The sequence below is a fragment of the Rhineura floridana genome, chromosome 21, assembly GCF_030035675.1.
Source record: "Rhineura floridana isolate rRhiFlo1 chromosome 21, rRhiFlo1.hap2, whole genome shotgun sequence".
Classification (NCBI taxonomy): Eukaryota; Metazoa; Chordata; class Lepidosauria; order Squamata; family Rhineuridae; genus Rhineura; species Rhineura floridana.
The window spans coordinates 3,488,740-3,503,363 of NC_084500.1; the positions used below are offsets into that span (position 1 = coordinate 3,488,740).

At 43.7% G+C, this 14,624-nt stretch overlaps 1 protein-coding gene across 2 annotated transcripts in view; it reads left to right on the plus strand.

Annotated features, from left to right (window-relative positions):
* ZZEF1 (zinc finger ZZ-type and EF-hand domain containing 1) overlaps positions 1-14,624 on the plus strand; it is a 107,713-nt gene that overhangs the window by 55,569 nt on the left and 37,520 nt on the right. For both annotated transcript variants that reach the window (XM_061605360.1, XM_061605361.1), the window contains exons 29-33: positions 1,309-1,801; positions 3,197-3,361; positions 5,207-5,326; positions 10,581-10,742; positions 13,773-13,902. In XM_061605360.1, the coding sequence (XP_061461344.1) occupies positions 1,309-1,801; positions 3,197-3,361; positions 5,207-5,326; positions 10,581-10,742; positions 13,773-13,902 (1,070 nt within the window). The remainder of the gene's footprint in view (positions 1-1,308; positions 1,802-3,196; positions 3,362-5,206; positions 5,327-10,580; positions 10,743-13,772; positions 13,903-14,624) is intronic.

The window sequence follows — 14,624 nt, forward strand, 5'->3', positions numbered from 1 at the left end:
TTGCGTGCCATTCAACAAGATGATTATTACTCTGATGACATCATTTATTTCATTTAAGAATTGCATGCCCTGAAGCAATTTACAATATAACATGTATGATACAGTTCCCTATATAAAAACAGTTACAGATAGATATGTATATAACAATTAAACAATTATAAAAATTATTTAAAACGGCACATGTATAAAATCATTTCTGTTCCAAGACAGATGGCAACTGAGAGAAAGATTTTAGAAAGAGGAATGTCTTTAGCAGTTGAAATGAAATGAAATTTAGAAGTTGCCGAAGAGACAGTAGAGAAGGTGCCTGTCGGGTATGCAGCGGGAGGGGATTTGAGGATAGGTGCCACCACACTATAGCCCTGAATCTGGCTTTGTGCAGAACAGACCTGCTGAGTGGATGGTATCTGCAGGAGCCCGACCTCTTCTGTGCAGTGTAGTGATTGGTTGGGTATGTACAGGAGGTGGTCTCCTGGTCCCAAGCTGTACAGGGCTTTGTACACCAATACGAGCAACTCAAGCCGAGCCCAGTAGCTAATTGGCAGCCAGTGCAATTCTTTCAGCTGTGGAGTACTATGATGGCAACATTCCGCCCCAATGAGCAGTCGAGCAAATTGCCCGAGCCTCAGCTTCTGGGTCGCTCGCAAGATTGGCTTACGCTTTAGGGCTGTCAGCTGATTAAAACGGTCTTGGTGAATCAGCTATTGATGTAGACTTGCATAACTTGTCCCAGGCGATGGCCTGAAGGCACACGAGGCCACCGCCTTGCAGCAGCGAAGCAGGTTTGGGTCTGGTCAGTGCCTGGATGAAAGACTGCCTGGGAACATGTATGCCGCCTTGGGTTCCATGGTGAAAGAAAGGCGGGGTGTAAATGCAACAAATAAGTAAATAAAACAACTTTGCATTTGGTTAAAAGCAGCAGTTCTGAAACAACAGTCATACTTCCTTTGTTTCCAGATGGTGCACACCTTTGTTACAGCAGCCATCGGTTTAGAGGGAGGAATTCCCTGTTCTCTCTTACGTAGAGGGGAACCTTCTTCTAAGATGGTGCTTTCCGTTCCTAATAGTACTGCTGCTCTGGTTTCCACCAACTCATCATCTTCTCCCAACAGTTCTATTTGCGCGCGTGTGTGTTTAATTTTGTTCTCCACAGTGAGAACCGTTACATTGCAAGGTGGGCAGAATGCATTTATTAAATAACTCAATGCTCCTCAGAGGGTATGAGGCACACAACGTTTTCTGTAATGCAGCAGGGCGGCAGGAACCCATTTATGCCATTCGTTTGATGCCTGTGTTGTTCTGTGACAGCCCAGCAGTGCATCCAGAAAAGCCTCCTGCTACTCAGTTTTTTGCCTGCACGGACCAAAGCGGAAGGCCGTGACGTGGATCACGTGGAGCAATGCCAGAAGGACAAACTCCAGAGGGCGAGCTCTTTAGTAGAAGCGGATTTCCAGGCATCGGATTCATCGCCTGCCTTTGGAGTGACTGGTTTTGTTTTCCCAGAGGGAGGTCAAGCAACTGTCTGGGACTCGAAGAGAAAGCAGGGGCCAGACTCCCCACAGACAGAAACGTCTCCTGCGTCCCAAAGCAGGTCCCTCGACAGTGCCCTCTCAGAGCAAGAAGAGACTCTGTCCCCTCCCTCTACACCCACACGGAAGCCTCCATTCAGCCGGGGGCGGCTCCGGCTGCTCTCCTTCCGCTCAATGGAAGAGTCCAAGCCTGTGCCTAGCATTAAGGAGAAATATCCCGTCCTGAAACACATCTTGGACTTCATTAAGGACCAATCTCTTTCTCATGAAAGGTGGGCCAGATAGGATATCCGTCTTTGTTTATCTTTAGGGGTGGGCTTTAAGGGGTACAGATCCTCCGTGGTGCAGAGTGGTAAGCGGTGGTAATGTAGCCGAAAGCTCTGCTCACGGCCGGAGTTCGATTCCAACGGAAGGAGGAAGTCGAATCTCCGGGAAAAGGGGTCGAGGTCCACTCAGCCTTCCATCCATCCGTGGTCGGCAAAATGAGTACCCGGCATACGCTGGGGGGTAAAGAAAGGCCGGGGATGGAACTGGCAATCCCACCTCATATATACGGTCTGCCTAGTAAACGTCGCAAGACGTCACCCTGAGAGTTGGAAACGACTTGCACTATAAGTGCGGGGACACCTTTACCTTTACCTTTTTTTAAGGGGTAAGGGGGCCGGGCCGGCCAACTTAGTTGTTGTTACCTTGGGGTCCTGAGATTTAACATGTTACTGGTGTTAGGATCTCAGCATTCCTCTCAGATGACAATAGATAGTATTTATTGAACTGACTTTTTATTTATTTATTTTTATTTTATGTACCCAGCGGTATGCAAACTTTTGTTAAATAAAATATATGGACCTGTGAGGCTCAACAGGGCTCCTGGGAGGAAGGGCGGGATTATTATTATTTATTTATTTATTTATTGAATTTATTAGTCGCCCATCTGGCTGGCTGTCCAGCCACTCTGAGTGACGTACAACATAGGCATACAATACCTAGACATTAAAAATCTAAAAACAATGAGGATAAAATCTAGCCCACCCCAAAAGCCTGCCTGAAGAGCCAGGTCTTCAAGGTCCGGCGGAAACTCATCATAGAAGGGGCCTGGCGGAGATCATTTGGGAGAGAGTTCCACAGGGTGGGGGCCACAACTGAAAAAGCCCTCTCTCTCGTCCTCACCAGTTTGGCTGTTTTGACTGATGGGATGGAGAGAAGGTCTTTTGAGGCTGATCTTGTTGGGCGGCATGGCTGATGATGCTGGAGGCGCTCCTTTAGATAGACTGGGCCAAAACCGCATAGGGATTTAAAGGTCAAAACCAACACCTTGAATTGGGCCCGGCAACTGGGATATAAATCTAGTAGTGGTAGTGGTAGTAAATAAACAACTGGATGAGCAACGATGAGCTCCAGAGCGACAGGTTTTATAGCCGGTGTAAGGAATACGTGGAGCCTACAGATGGTATCGGTCTTGAGCTGCGATCAATCCCCGTCCCGCATGGCCAGGTCAGGAGTTAGAGTCTGGGAACAACTGGAGGGTCACAGGCTCCTCACACCCGTGGTTTAAAGGACATTCCTCTGCATTCCTGCCCCATTTTGTTCTGCTTGGGTGAATGCTCCCGTGCTTGCTGCTTGGTTGCCGCTTGGTTGCCGCTCTGTCCTCACGTGTGCGTTTCTTCTAGTGTGCTGCAAGTCCTTGCTCTGAGAAAAGCTCAAGCCAAAAGCATCTTGGAAGAGCTGAAGATGATCCGCCAGTGCCTAGAGTCCCTCAGCCAACCTCACTGTTTCGTCCCGCCCTGCATTATATTCCTGTTGGAACTTCTGGCTTGCCAAAAAGACTTCACAAAGTAAGAACGTGGAAGGAAGCTAACTTCCAGCACGGGCAACCGCTAATTTTTAGCTCAGATTGGTAGGGAGTGGAATGTAGGCAGCTGACTTGCACTAAATCAGGTCCAGCTAGCTTAGCGTTGTCTCTGTATCAAGGTGGGGAACCTCAGGCCAGTATGCTAGGGCTGATGGGAGTTGTAGTTCCAAACATCTGGGAGCACCAGTTTGGGGGTCGCTGGGCTAGAGACAGGAGAGATGTGCAGGAAGGTGTTTCCTCTCTGACATGGGAAATCACGCTGCTTGGTTGTAGAGGCAAATGCTCATAATTTGCCCCAATAATGCAATACACAACCTGTTGTACATTGTCGTATTTTGACGCATGATCTTGGGACTAGCTCAAGGTATGTATTATCCCTGCTTGTTTGACCTTTTGTTTAGGGAGAGTTTATAACTTCAGTATGCTTGATAGAGGAGGATTGATCTTGTTTCTCCAGTTTTAGGAGTTCATGAGTGCAAATTTTGTATTATATTTAGGTTCTGTTTTAAACTAGGCGGTGGTTCTTTAAGACAATTGAAATCTTAAAAAACACACACAAAAACCCTGATATGTTTTCTAAGTTTATTTATTTATTAAATTTATTAGTCGCCCATCTGGCTGGCTGTCCAGCCACTCTGGGCGACGTACAAAATAAAAACATACAAATACATTAAAAATCTCAACAATAATTATAAAACCTAACCCACCCCAAAAACCTGCCTGAAGAGGCAGGTCTTCAAGGCCCGGCGGAAGCTCATCATAGAGGGGGCCTGGCGGAGATCATTTGGAAGGGAATTCCACAGAGTGGGGGCCACAATTGAAAAAGCCCTCTCCCTAGTCCTCACCAGTCTAGCTGTTTTAACTGGTGGGATAGAGAGAAGGCCTTTTGAGGCTGATCTTGTTGGGCGGCATCCCTGATGATGTTGGAGGCGCTCCTTCAGATAGACTGGGCCGAAACCATATATCCCTCTCTAGTTCCAGATTTTGCTACAAAAGGGAAGCAGGCAAACTGGGTCCACCCAGAGCAGAAATAGCACAGGTAGAACCATAGCTGCTATTTTTTAAGGGGGGGGGGAAGTTAGTGGGCCATATTCAACTAGGTTCTCTTCAGAGTAGACCCACTGAAATTAATGAACCTAACTTAGCCATGTCTATTAACTTCAGTGAGTCTGCTCTGAGTAGTACTAGTGTTGAATATCACCCCGTATAAGCAGTAACTGTAGTCACCTGGTTAGATTAAGGGCTGAAACAGCCATGGACGTGCATGATCAGATCTCCTGATTTTCTGTTTTTTATTTATTCAAAATAAAACTTTTAAAGCCACTGTAGGTGGACTTGATCTTGATTAGAGAAATGATCTAATCATTTGGGAGGGGGGGAATTAAAACCTTTCCATCTTTGTTATTTCCTGAATCTAATACTCCCCAACCAGCCGGCTAGCTGCTCTGGGACAGAAAAAGACAGACAAAATACTCCATCCCATGGAGGTTGGAGCAGGCAGGGCAGGAAGTTAGAATTGGAAGGGTTGATTAACTCATCACACACGCTGGTCAGGGCCCCCAGCAACTATGTTTGAGTTAAAATGAAAACATCAAGAGGGTCTGGTCGCAGATTTCCCACATCTTGTCTGGTTTGGCCCTTGCATGCCATAGAGGAGGATGTGGTGGGTGATCAAAACAAGAATGGCCGGTGTAAATGCCGTGGTAGATCAAAGTAGCTAGTCAGTGACAGGCTTATAGAAGGAACAGTTTGTTCTTACCGTAAACGGTGTTTCTTCGTGGATAACAAGAGGCCTCCAAGCGGTTCAGCAGTTGCACTTCTTTTCCAGTTATTTTGGACACTTGGAAGGCTGCGGAGCTGCGCTACATCGGGAAATACGGGAATCCTACTATGAGCTCCTTCTCTTTTTGGTCAATGCTCTGAAAGGATTTAACAACCTCAATGACAAGTATGGATATCTTTCTCCCTCCCTCTCTCTCTTAAAGCGTACAAGATTCTTTAAAAAAAAATTGTTGCACATTACCCTGCCCACCCTGGTAATTGTCCCCCTTAGGTAGTAGCTGGTCATGTTGCAAAAGGAGGCCTTGTAAATTCTTGTCTGCTTGCTTGGACACTTTCATGTTGGACCAAGGTATGGTCTGAAGGCACATGAGTCCACCACTTTGCTGAAGCTAAGCAGGTCTAGGTCTAGTCAGTCCCTGGGTGGGAGACCACTGGGGACCCCCATGTATGCCTCCTTGGGTTCCTTCATGGAAGAGAGGCAAGATATAAATGTAAGATTTTTTAAAAACAAAAACTTGCTTGTACTTTCAGAAGACCCAAGTCAGCTTCTCTTGGAGCAGACCTAGATCTTTTTGTTTAATTTGTGAGAATTCTTTGGACAATTTACTGAAGTTGGCTTGTTCCCCGGTTACTGCCATGAGAGAGCAACACTTTACCACCATCAGTGCAAATACTGGGAGTTTGGGAATTGGCCACAGGAGGGGATTCTGCCAGCTTTGCCAAATCTTCGACAAACAGTAGATTTGCAATCTTGTACTCTGGCTGAATCAGTTGAGCCACCAGACAACACACAGCAAGATCATTAGGGTCAGTAGGATTCTACAGAAGAGCCCAACTTAACTACTTTCCAAATCTGACCTGCAACTAATGAAAACTGAAATCTTAGTGTGCTTAAAAGCAGCTGGAGAGTCCGGTTCTACAAACTTTTCTTTCCGTTATTGTCACTGGTCATAAGTTGGAACCATCATTCTGGTAAAACACCAAAAGGAGTTGAATGCAACCGTGGGTCAAGAAACCCCAAGTGTTAAAATGTCACACCAATTTGAGGCTAATTTCCTAGTTCCCAGGTCATCCCTCAGTGCACATTGTATACACACAAGGGCACACAGACCAAGGCGCATGCCAGAGGCTCAGCCTCAGGCTGCTGTTTCTGAAGTTACAGGCAGCCCACAGGAAGCAGAGCAATGGGAAGTTCAAGGAGCTCTGATGTTCTGCCTAGATAGTCTTTACCTGCAGGGACTTGTCTCTGCAAAAAAAACCCCAACGCTCCTAGGGAGGAGGAGGAAGCCTTCTCCTTCCCCCGGTTTCTGCCCCACCTTGATCTTCTTGATTGTACTTTGCCCCCTGGTGGCTGCCCTGAGTCCGTGTTTTTCTCTTGTTGGCGATAAGGGATGGTAGTTGCTCTGAGATTCCCCCTGAATGGAGCCTAATAAGCCCCCTCCGTCCACCGCTTCCTAGGTAGCCATTGTGTCCTCATCAAGATACCTCCTCTTTACGTTTTAGGGACTACCTGAAGGCCTGGTTATTTGCCCAGACATTTAGCGGAATCTCCTGCCAGGGCGGATGTCTTTAGTGGGTTGGTCACAGCTTGCCTAGAGATGTAAAATTTCTGGAAATGTTGAAGCCATGGAAAAAACAGGGTTTTTTTTCTGGGGTTTTTTGGAAAAACTGAAAAAATGTGATATTAGCACTTTTTACAGATTGAAAGTCATTTTGTTACTTTAGGAACATCAAATGTAATTAAGTACAAGTTGGTTTGGCATAAAATTATCACATTTGCCATATTAAAAGTACATTTTATTCAAACAGTTATTACAAATTGAATTTACTTTTTAAAATTTTTAGTTTTTTTCATAACGAATGAATCTACAAGCTCCTGAACTGTAAGGAACCTCTTTCGTTTTGCCAGTTTATGAGGATCAGGCAAAAAACAATTTAAAAAACCCAGAAGAAACCATCAACATTAATAACCAGGAAAATTAATTATGTCTCCGCTAGTCCTTCACAGTGTCAAGCAGACATAAAGCATCCATTCCCATAAAAAGAACTGAGAAAAAAAAGGGGGGGAACAATATTCAATCAAACATTTTATTCATCATGCTAAAATAAAACATTCCATCATCCATTTTTTTTCAATTTTTCAGGAAAAAAAAAGACTATGAAAAAAACCTGTTTCCCCCCCTGAATTTTTCTGGTTTTTTTCCGGGCCTTCGCATCTCTAAGCTTGCCTGCCTTGTTTTTAGTAACTGAATTGGAAACAGTTCTAGTTGCAGCTCACTCTGAAATCACTGTGTAATGGGGAAACGGGTAAGAAACATGCAAACCGCTTTGTGAGGTTGGCCTGAAAAGCGGCATATAAATGCTTTAACTAATAATAGTAATATTTATTCAAGCCCCATCTGTCCTAGATGCTCAAAGGAGAGACTCTCCAAGGTCTCAAGCTGCCTGGTACTCCTTAATTGGTCCTCTAGCTGGAGATACCAAGCGCTGAACTTAGGACATTCTGCATGTAAAGCATGGTCTCCGTCACTAATCTCTCCCCCCTCCCTCCTTGGCTTTTTATTTTTTTTTTTACAATAATTTTTATTCAAATTTTCATAAAACATACAAAACAAAATCATAAAACATTCAAAGACAAAAAACAAAACAAAACAAAAATGATTAAACAAAAAAATAAAATGTTGACTTCCCATTTGTCACAGATCAAATCAGTTATAGGTCTACAATATATAACAATCCTGTCTCTTAAATTATATTATAAAATCACTTTCCTCCAGTAGTTATCTTAATTAATCATCAAATCTCATAAACATTACTTTATTCTTTCCACAAAAAGTCAAAGAGAGGTTTCAATTCTTTAAGAAATATATCTATCAATTTTTCTCCAAATAAACATGTCGATTAATCCATCTCGTTAATAATAATAATAATCTTATTGTCATAACCATAGTCCAAATAAACATATCGATTAATCCATCTCATCAAAATCTGTTAGGTCCAATAATTTCAATAGCCATTATTCCATTATCCATATTAATTCCATCTTCCATCTTCAATAGTCCTGTTAAGTCCAGTAATTTCAGTGTCCAATCTTCCATTATCAGTATTCCATAATAATCTTGCTGTCATAGCCATAGTCATATAATAAGAGTCTGATGGGAATTTCCTCTATCCCAAATATTTTCTTGCCATCAATTCTGAATAAGTTGCTGAAATATTGTTGTAAAGTCATATCTCTGTTCTTCTTTTTTACAAAATGCACTGGCTCATCTCTTGAGAGTTTTTCCATTGTCACATGGCTGCAGTTAATTCCATAGATTTTCTCTATATCAAGCTCCATCACGTCATTCCAGTCCAGAAGATTATCCAAGCCATTGATAACTTTATCTCTAATATCTTCATTAATTTCTTCAGAGATAACGTTAAATTCCAAACAGTAGATTTTATTTCTAATATCCATAAACTCCAGATCTTTTTCCAATTCCACATTTGTTCCAATCTCCAGGGCTTGTATCTTCCCTTTATTTTTTCTTTTCTCATCTCTGATCTCATTCTCCTCTCTCACAGGATCCCCTATTTCTTTAAGCTCCTGCGTCATTTTGCTCAGTTCAATTTTCAGCTCCTTACTGCCCTGTCGCAGGGTTTGTTTCGTTATCTCAATCTCATCCATTATTTTCTGAAACATAATTACTTCCAGATTCTCAGCCACTTTCTTGATTGCCATTTTTAAAACCACGAAAACAAAACAAAACAAAAATAAAGAAGAACCACTTCTTATTTCAGCAACAATTGGGTTAATATTCCAGGCTTGATGACATCACAGTATAAACAGAGCAGCCTGCCTTATCTCTTTATGTTCAAGAATACAAAACAAATTTAGTTCCCAGCATCAAAACAGTTAGTGGCGTCGTGAAGAAGCAGATTCGTCAAAATAAAATAGACCAAAAAGAGAATAGTCCCAGACAATATAATGTTCCTCGGAATAGAAATCCCTCTTCTGTTTATATCTTTAGAATGCACTTCCAGGACAGCTTTTTGCAATAGAAACAGAGATAAGCTGTTAATTTCGTGAATAACAGAGAAGAGTTATAGCTCACCCAGAAGTTCTTTAAAGCTGATTCATTTGACAAATCTCTTTTTGCTGCAACAATTTAAACCAAGTAAAAAAAAGATAGAAAGAAGGGTGCTTGCCTGTTAGTCCGTTTTCTCTTTGAAGAAAAGATAAACGTATCGCATTAATCAGATAGAGCTTGTTCGGAAGTCCGTCCGGCATTGCTGGCTGGACCTTTTCTCATAAATTAATGAAATCCAGTCCTCCCAACAAAAACAGGCTTTTGAGGTTGATCTCTACGTTTCTCCCTGCCCGGGAGAAATTTCATCAGTCAAAAAAAAAATGTTCTGACTGATTTATATCTGAATAAGCTTCTTCTGCGGCGGGAGCCCATCTCAAAAGCAGGCACAAGCGAAGTCACCCTTCCCGGAAGTGCCTCCTTGGCTTTTTAGAAAGCAGACCACCCGAAAGTTCATGGGCACTGGGAACATTAAGAACTTGACCATATCAAAGAATGCTTTCTGAATTGTAGCCTGTTTTGACAATCCACTATTGGATCCTGCTTTTGCTTGGGCCATTCCTATGTTTAATCTGCAGTATATTTTCTACTGATAAGCTTGTGTGTCTCTGGAATGGAAGTGTGATTCAGTGCTTTGGGTACGGAGAAGGCTCTTACTTTCACTGTTATGACCAAACAGCCGTTGATTCTGGCAGAGGAGCAGAATGTGGGTTAATCTACCAAAGCCTGGTTCAGAAAACCATAAAAGCAGCCCAGCTAGATCAGACCAAAAGAGTTCACCCAATCCAGGGTTCAGTTTCATACAGTGGCTTGCCAGATGTCACCAAGAAGCCCCCAAGCCAGGAAAGGAGCACTCTCCATTTGCTGTTTTGCCTCCCAAGAGGTTGATTGCCTCTGCGCTTCAAGGTCCCGTATTACTGTCGTGACTAACAGCCACTGCTGATCCTCTTCTCTCCCATTAATTTGTCTTATCTCCCTTTAAAGCATCCTAAACCAGCAATTATTACCAGATCCTGTGGTAGCCAATTCCATAAATTATGTGTTTTCTGAAAAACACTTTCTCCTTGGCTGCCCTGAATCTACAATCAGTAAATTGTACGGGGTGTCTCTAAGGGTCTAGTATTATGAGTAGAGAAGGGGGGGGGAGAAAAGAGAAGAAATGGTTTCAGTTCTCCACACCATGCGTAAATTCCTCAAATTTTGTCATGTTCTCCTATCTTGTCCCCCTTCCCCCCCACACATCGAAATGAAAGCCCCTTTGTCCCCTTTCTTCCTCACTTCAGCCATCTGCAACTTTGCCCCTCCATGTTTTAATTCTGCCACCCTGGTTTGTCTCTCCTGTTTGTTTAGATCTCTGCTCCCAGCCTTGTCCTGCGTGCAGACGTCCCTCCTTCACCTCTTGGATATGGGTTGGGAGCCAAGTGACCTTTCCTTCTTTGTTGATATACAGCTACCACACCTCCTTATCACCATGTCGCGAGAGAACATAAGTGCTCATGACAGCGTAATCTGGTAAGTCAGGAAGAGTCTCTGTGTTAAGAAACAAAACAGGAAAATGAAAGAATGCTGGCTGGAAAAGTTGAATCTGCCCAGTACTGCTTTGAGGGGCTCTTGGCTTGAAAGGTGGTGTAGAAATCTTAAAGAATGAAAATTATTATTATTATTATTATTATTGATGATGATGATGATGATGATGATTTATATCCCACCCTTCCTCCCAGGAGGAGCCCAGGACGGCAAACAAAAGCACCATAATCTTTGAAACATCATAAAAACAAACTCTAACACATTAAAACAAAACATCTGTAAAAACTTTTCTTAAAAAAGCTTTCAAAACATATTCTAAGATTAAAAACATTTTAAAAAGAAGGTCTAACCAAACATATTACAAAGCAATTCCAACACAGACTGGGATAGGTCTCAGCTTAAAAGAGGAAGGTCTTCAATAGGCCGAAAAGATAACAGAGATAATGCAAAATGAAGATATTTCTGCAAAGCAGTTACTGTTTCTTGCAAGAGTTACTTTCTAGAGAAAACTATCATAGAGCCCTTTTTTTCCTTGCCGCCCTTTATCTATTAATTTATTATTAAATTTGCATCCAACACCTTCCTCCCAAAGGCCCCTGGGCAGCAAATGCGGGAGCCTAGAGGTCAAACTGTTTGGGGACTGAGCTATTTGTAATTTGGACTAATAGATCAGCCTCCTGCATTGCAGGATTCCATGTTTGTTCCTGTGCCTCTCGCGGGCGAGAGTTTACTGTACGGCCAGGCATTTTTGTTTAACGATATTTGCATGCTGTCCCATAACATAAAGTTCTCTGAATGGCTTACAATAAATAAGTATAAATACATTTTAAATACAAATCAAGACATAAAACCATGAAATCTGCAACAAAAACCGAAACTCATCCCCCCCTCCGCCCCGTCAAAGTTAAAACATACATTTAAAAACAGAGAATGCCAGGCTACATCAGGTATTTAAAAGACCTGTGTGAACAGAGAGGTCACAGAAAAGATGACAAGGCTGGTGCCAGGCCAGCTTCCCTTGGAAGGCTGTTCCATAACCAGAGTGCCACCACTGAAAAGGCCTTCTTTATGGACTTTAATCACCGCAGTTCGTTTGACGGGGCACTCAGAGCAAGGCCCCCAGAGAGGATCTTAAGGTACAGGTAAGTACATATGGGAGAAGGTGGTCTTTCCAAAAGATTTAGTCAGTTGCCCAAAGTATTTTTAAAAGCATTAATCTTAATAGACAACAAAAAGAGATGTAAAATGGACAGGTTTAATGCTTGCAGATCCACAAATTATTTTCAGAGATCCACAAATTTGGGAGTGCATCAAACATTTCTGTGCCACCCATTCACAATTTTTTTCTGAGGGGTTCACAAATAAAAGTAAAAAATTAGAACATTGACAGAGATCAGTTTTTAATTAGATATAATAAAAATAATAAAGAGCAATTGTTCAGAGAACTTAAAAAAACATTAAGAAGTGTGGAAAAATAAAAAGGTCCCCACCTCGTGCCGAAAAGCCAACAGCATAGGTGCTAAGTGAGCCTCTCTAGGGGGTCACTCTACAAACCAGGGTACCGCCACTGTGCCATAGAGTTGATATCTCCAGGCCCCTGCCCTTCTCCTAAGTTGCAGGTTGTAGCTCAGGACCATACATTGGCCTATACTTGTTGCATCCTTGAGGCAGAGTGTCATGGGCTCCACGGAGACCCCTTGGCAGGTTTGGGAAATAAGGGAGTTGCAGACATTTGGAAAGTGGCTGCTGGAGTATCTCTGGAGAAAATGCTTCCAGAAGCCTCGGGCCGTTTCATGCTCCGAAAGTATTTCTGTCAAGGAACGCCCACAAACTTCCCCCCTCATTGACTCTGACGGGGAGAAAGGAATTCCCACTGGGCATCCAGCTCAGATCTAGCTGAGGAAGACAACGAAAGCGTCCAGCATCAAGGAGAAAGGCCAGATGGCAGATTCATCTCAAGATTTACATCCTGTCCTGGGCTCCTGCTGGGAGGAAGGGCAGGACATAAATCAAATAATAAATCAAATACATAAATCAAGGTTAGTATCAGTTCCTTGAAGGTGCTTGTGCTTGATAGAAAAAAGGCTAGAATGACCGAGAATTAAGCCATAGTATGCAGACACTGCTACTCATTGAGGCATAAGTCCTGCAATATTTGCGTTTCCCTGTTGCGAAGTCTTGCTGCCTCCACAGTGCTTGGAGATACGTTCGGTGTGTTTCTGTAATCTTGATTTATGCCTTGTGATGATGCATTCCTGTAGTGGATTCTTGAATAAAACTTAATGCAGGAAAATCCTGCTTCCTGAGTCTGCTTCTTGGTTGGGGGCCAGGACACACAGACTCTCAAAAGAACTGCAGGGCTTTGGGGGTGGTACTCCTCCTCAACTTTCAGGCTGGGCTGAAGGGTCTTGACACACTCTCCAGACGAGGGTGGGACACTACAATGAAATAATGAAATTAACTTCTATAAATGTAGGTGATTCACTGTTCACTCCAGCTCCTATCTGGAACACCAGGGTCGGCCTACAATTTTGAAGTTTGAAACAGATTAATTAGAAGCATCTTTTTACTTTAAAAAGGTAAAGGTGTCCCCACACTTGTAGTGCGAGTCGTTTCCGACTCTTAGGGTGACGTCTTGCGACGTTTACTAGGCAGACCGTATATATGGGGTGGGATTGCCAGTTCCTTCCCCGGCCTTTCTTCACCCCCCAGCATATGCCGGGTACTCATTTTACCGACCACGGATCGATAGAAGGCTGAGTGGACCTCGACCCCTTTTCCCGGAGATTCGACTTCCTCCTTCCGTTGGAATCGAACTCCGGCTGTGAGCAGAGCTTTCGGCTGCGTTACCGCCGCTTACCAATCTGCACCACGGAGGGTCTTTGATCTTTTTACTTAATCAAAGGTTTTTAATCTGTTAAGCATTGCAGCCTTTTCTCTTTTTCTCTCTTTCGGCCATTCTTTCAGTCTGGCCGTTCAAGTAGAAAGCTTTTAATGTTGTGCTTCTGTCCTCAGCCCGAGGAGCGAAGAAGAGGAACTTGCAGACTACAAACAGAACTCCGAGTGGATGGACGAGTGTCAAGAAGGAGTCTTTGAAAGCTGGTGTGACAAGATAAGCCAAGCAGACCCAGAGAAGCAGAGGAAGGTCATCAGAATAAAAGCGTTGATGTGGTTTTTGGAATAGGTTAAGAAGTGGGGGAGAGCCAGTGCGGCGTAGTGGTTAAGGTGTCAGACTACGACCTGGGAGACCAGGGTTCGAATCCGCACACAGCCACGAAGCTCACTGGGTGACCGTGGGCCAGTCATTGCCTCTCAGCCTCAGAAGGAGGCAATGGTAAACCCCTTCTGAATACTGCTTACCATGAAAACCCTATTCGTAGGGTCGCCCTAAGTTGGAATCGACATGAAGGCAGTCCATTTCTATTTCCAAGGAGGGAGGCAGGGCTGGGAAGGAGGGTCAGCGTGGTTGGGCATCTGCTGAGGACCCATACCTACAGTGCTGGGGGTTAAGGGACACTGACAAGAGACCTCTGGGCCTGTTGCAGAGAGGGATGCCTATAGAAGATGTCTTGCCCAGGGACACTGACAAGAGACCTCTGGGCCTGTTGCAGAGAGGGATGCCTATAGAAGATGTCTTGCCCAGGGACACTGACAAGAGACCTCTGGGCCTGTTGCAGAGAGGGATGCCTATAGAAGATGTCTTGCCCAGGGACCTTCCTGCAAAAGCTGGACCTGACACCAGGGACGCAAGAGTTTGTCTTAAACGCAAGAGGGCAATTGGGTGCCGTTGGCTGTGAAAGGGTCTAATTCAATCCTGCCGAGCCACAAAGTTCACTGAACGGCCCTGGGAGTGCGCTAACTTGTTTC